Consider the following 4,721-nt stretch of genomic DNA (forward strand, 5'->3'; position numbering starts at 1 on the left):
CCACTAGACCAGGGCAGGGTTTCTGGCAGCTTGGGTGCTCAACTAGTTCAACTTGGCCTCAGCCCAGCCTCCCTCACAGCAAGAAACGCATCAGCAGGCTGGGTATAGGGTACTTTTATTGATGGTACACAAGGCAGGGCTCCCTAAGCCCCTCCCCTTCCTCAGGGCCTTAGAGATGGAAACATGTGGAAGTCAGGAGATTCTCAGTGTGGCGGAGATGGGGCAGGACTCCCCAGCAGCTGAGGAAGTCTTCCTCTCGTGCTCCTGCTGGGGCTGGGGGTCCAGGGACCTTACTCCTTGGAGGCCATGTGGACCATGAGGTCCACCACCCTGTTGCTGTAGCCGAATTCATTGTCGTACCTGGAAGGAGAGTGTGAAGGGCTGTTTACCGAGCCAGCCACCAGGGGGCACCAGACCACATGCTGAAGCATCATCCCACCCCCACCCCCACATACCAGGAAATGAGCTTGACAAAGTGGTCGTTGAGGGCAATGCCAGCCCCAGCATCGAAGGTAGAAGAGTGAGTGTCGCTGTTGAAGTCGCAGGAGACAACCTGGGGGAGGAGAGGGCCTCATATGGAATCCCGCCTGGCTCCCGGGAGCCATGCAGACACCAGTCCCCTGACCCACTGACTGTACCTGGTCCTCAGTGTAGCCTAGAATGCCCTTGAGAGGGCCCTCTGACGCCTGCTTCACCACCTTCTTGATCTCATCATACTTGGCCTGACAAGGTAAAAAACAGATGGTCACAGGAGTTCCAGTCTTGCAACTCCCCTGCACTGGCCCCGCAGGCCATCGAAGCTGCTCCAACCCAAACTCACAGGTTTCTCCAGGCGGCAGGTCAGATCCACAACAGACACGTTGGGAGTGGGGACGCGGAAGGCCATGCCAGTGAGCTTCCTGTGGACACAAGGAAGCAGGGTCAGTCTGCACTGCTCCTCCCAGCTCCCTGGGTCCACATGGCAGAAAACAGTCAAGGGTCTTACCCGTTGAGCTCAGGGATGACCTTGCCCACGGCCTTGGCAGCGCCAGTAGAAGCAGGGATGATATTCTGGGCAGCCCCTCGGCCGTCACGCCACAGCTTCCCGGAGGGGCCATCCACAGTCTTCTGGGTGGCAGTGATGGCGTGGACGGTGGTCTGCGGGAGGAGGAGACCACCCACTGGGTGCTCACCAGGCCATGCCCTCCTTCACCTCCCCCTCCCCTGGGGAAGAATTAAGGGACACAGATCGCTCTGAAGGGCTCTGCTCTGCAGGAGGCAGAAGGGTCCCATACTAGCTGAGAACTGAGTGTGTTCAAGTTTCCCACCACTCCTACCATAAGTCCCTCCACGATGCCAAAGTGGTCATGGATGACCTTGGCCAGGGGGGCCAAGCAGTTGGTGGTGCAGGAGGCATTGCTGGAAAAGAGGGAGGCAAGTCAGGGGCACGTCCACTGGGCACCAGGGGGCACTATCAGCCCGCTTCCCCACCTCCTCTCTGCTGCGCTCACCTGACAATCTTGAGGGTGTTGTTATACTTCTCGTGGTTCACACCCATCACAAACATGGGGGCATCGGCAGAAGGTGCAGAGATGATGACCCTCTTGGCGCCACCCTTCAAGTGAGCCTGCAGCAAGGAGCAAGTTAATTGCACTCGGGCTCTCACATTCCTAAGTCCGCTTTCCCCCCCATCCTCCTGTTACACCCTCCTCTCCAGCCCCTCGCTGCTCACCCCAGCCTTCTCCATGGTAGTGAAGACCCCAGTGGACTCCACCACATACTCAGCACCAGCATCACCCCACTTGATGTTGGCAGGATCTCGCCTATGAGGGAAGACAGGACAAAGCTCAGGGACACAGGGTACCACAGACCCCAGGTGATCACCCCGTCCCAGTGCCTCCTCCAAGGCCAAGTTCTTCCTGTTCCGTCTCTCACACTTACTCCTGGAAGATGGTGATGGCCTTTCCATTGATGACGAGCTTCCCGTTCTCTGCCTTGACTGTGCCGTTGAACTTGCCGTGGGTGGAATCATACTGGAACATGTAGACCTGGGGGGGGGGCACAAAGGAGCGGGGCGTCAAGGGGCCACACCTCAGCCAGGCTCTGACCCCACCTGCTGTGGGGTAGCACTCACCATGTAGTGAAGGTCAATGAAGGGGTCATTGATGGCGACGATGTCCACTTTGCCAGAATTAAAAGCAGCCCTGGTGACCAGGCGCCCGATGCGGCCGAATCTGAGGGGGACAAGAGACGAGAAGGGGTGAGGGGGAGGGGATTCCTCCTAGGCATGGAAGCAGCCCCCGGCCCATTCACCCTCTTTCAAAGAGGCCACTCTGTTACCCCCACGAAGTCTCGCGAGAACTCACTTTATTTTTCTTAAGCAACCCTGTCAGCCCACAGAGTGAAAGGCTCATAGGTAATCAGGCACAAAGGCTTGCCCACCCTCTAGTAATTGGCAGTCTGTTGAGTTGATGGGATGGTGCGCAGCTACTGCCACCTACAGGCTGGGCACGTGGCAGGCACATGGCATTCATCACACCTACTCTCTGCAAACGCTTGCTCCTGTTTGGCCTAACTTCGGGCTACACCCTCGGAACTGCAAACACTAGTCCACTCAGCATCACCAAGCTCAAAGGGCAAGAGCAAAGGTCAGCATGAACTGGACGGGAAAACCTACCCTCTCCCCCACAAGAGGAGAGAGGGAAAACTGGTTTCTCAATCCCCTCATCCTGGGGTTCTTTCTGACTTGCTCAGCACCTGTCCTTCCAAGCTCTTTTCCAAAAACCAGGATTGGGAGCAACAGGTATTAGGGAGTAGGGGGGGAAAGGTGGGGGGCGGAGAGCAAAAGCCCAGGCCCCCAGCTGCAGAAAGGTCAGGCAGCTATATTTAACCCCAGCTTAGGTGGAACGGGGATCTGGTTTCTGAAGGATGGGATGGGGAGAAGGGCAGGATTCCCGGGGCTCACAGACACTTAATCCTCCTGGTGACCTTTAAAGCCTGGCCTTTAGGGTGGGGTCAGCTCCAGGCGAAGATGGGGGAAAGGAGCTTCGAGGAGAGCCGGCAAGACCACAGGGGCTGCAGCTCTGGGAGCCATTTTGTGGTGGAAATTTTCTAAGTACCCATCCATGACTCAGCTCCCCCAAGCATGGCACCCAGCCAGGGCCACCACACCTCTCCGGAAAAGGAAAGGAGAAACACCCCCAAACTACAAGACCACTCCCATAAGCCCACGTTTTGAATTCCTCAGAGAACCATCTAGGAAAAGCATCCTCTCATTCCTGGGAGTGGAGGAGGGGCCGCGGAATTTGGCTGGCGGTTTAAGTGATGGTCTGGGGTTACTAGGGTCAGAGTTGAGGTCTAGCTGCAAGAACGGGAAAGCCTGGCCTCACCTAGCCTATGGGCTAAACGTGACTCCATGCCACGAGGCAGGGGTAGAAGCGTTAGTCATGGGCAAGGAAGGCGAAAAGACGGCAAGGCTAAGGAAGGATTCCTAACGGGCAGTTCATTCATTTCCTTCCTAGCAAGTTGCAACATGGCGGCTGGGTTACCGCAGATGACCCCTCCCAGCTGGTTCTGTGCGCAGCTGTGCCTCCTGCACCCTCGGGGCCGCGCCTGCTGGGGGCACGGGCTAGGGGGGTGGTGGGGGACGGGCTCCTCCCAGGCACGTGACCCCGCAGAGCGCGAAAGGAAAGAAAAGAGCCCCAGGTGCGGGATTAGGGGATGCGGCCCAAGCAAAAATTGGAACCTCCTGTGTATCTGCCGCAAGGTGGTGGAAGGTTCCGCAGGGGCGCAGTTACAGGAGGCGCAAGAGCCGGAGGTGGGGGGCACACGAGGCCTTCGAGGGCCTCCTCCAGGTCTGAGCGCTGACCTTGAGTTCTCCTTGCGGGGGGCGGTGGGTACGACCACCCTATTCAGGTTCTCCTCGCGCTTGCAGAGACCCGCTAGCGCAATGCGGTGAGGACCGCAAGACTACCCTGCCCCACCCCACTCCACTCCACTCCACCCTGCCCGTAACTCACCCGTTCACTCCGACCTTCACCATCTTGTCTCAGGGATGCGGCTATGGGCAGAGGAAGGTGAACATTAGAGCGCGGGGCTAAGAGGATGGAATCCCGCGCTGACCACCTCTCCCCACCAGCCCCTCCCCACCCCTCCCCCCAAGCCTCCATCCCCGACCTGCGCTTCCGCACGTCCTTCCTCCCGCCCCTGCAATGCGGGGAGCTGGGCGCGATCTGTCGACCCCAGCCCCCGCAGCCGCACACCCGGCGCGCGTCCCCCTCGTCCCTTTTGGGTGGGCCTATCCCCAGCCCTTTGTGGCTCCTCTCGGCCAGGCATTTACCTGGCACAGCACAGAAGTTACGGCTATCTGTCGAACGGGCAGGAGCAGAGAGCGCAGGAGGAGGCTGCAGCCCGAATTTATAAGGGAGGGGGGAGGCGGGGAGGGGCGTGGTGACGCGGGCCCGCCTCGCCCAGTCCCAGCCCCCGGGGTGCGGAGGCCTGAGCTACGTGCGCCCGTAAACTCGCGAGTAGTCGGCCTACCGCTTTTTTTGGGGGGGAGGGGTGGGTGGTCCGCCAGATTCTTGAGATGTGCACGCACCGCGCGTGTGGGCTGAGGACGACGTGGGGGAGGGGACTGAGACTGGCCGGAAGGAGGGGGGGGGACCGACGATGGTGACTGGTGGGGAGGGGGGAGCACTGCGGGAGAGTAGTAAACTCGGGGCCGGAGGCCCTGGTGAGAAATG

General features: G+C 59.4%; 1 protein-coding gene across 1 annotated transcript; it reads right to left on the minus strand.

Moving 5' to 3' along the window:
* Positions 1 to 99: 99 nt before the first annotated feature.
* Positions 100 to 4,371, minus strand: GAPDH (glyceraldehyde-3-phosphate dehydrogenase). The gene is made up of 12 exons (XM_086402335.1): positions 4,319 to 4,371; positions 3,999 to 4,039; positions 2,114 to 2,213; positions 1,921 to 2,027; positions 1,712 to 1,802; positions 1,491 to 1,606; positions 1,317 to 1,398; positions 986 to 1,137; positions 821 to 899; positions 639 to 722; positions 456 to 553; positions 100 to 360 (listed from the first exon to the last, which is right to left on the minus strand). The coding sequence occupies exons 2-12, from the start codon at positions 4,019 to 4,021 to the stop codon at positions 291 to 293; spliced, it is 1,002 nt and encodes a 333-aa protein (XP_086258461.1). The 5' UTR covers positions 4,022 to 4,039; positions 4,319 to 4,371; the 3' UTR covers positions 100 to 290.
* Positions 4,372 to 4,721: the final 350 nt, after the last annotated feature.

Source organism: Bos grunniens, chromosome 5, assembly GCF_055505025.1.
Source record: "Bos grunniens cultivar Pamir isolate PY7600 chromosome 5, Bosgru_T2T1.0, whole genome shotgun sequence".
Classification (NCBI taxonomy): domain Eukaryota; kingdom Metazoa; phylum Chordata; class Mammalia; order Artiodactyla; family Bovidae; genus Bos; species Bos grunniens.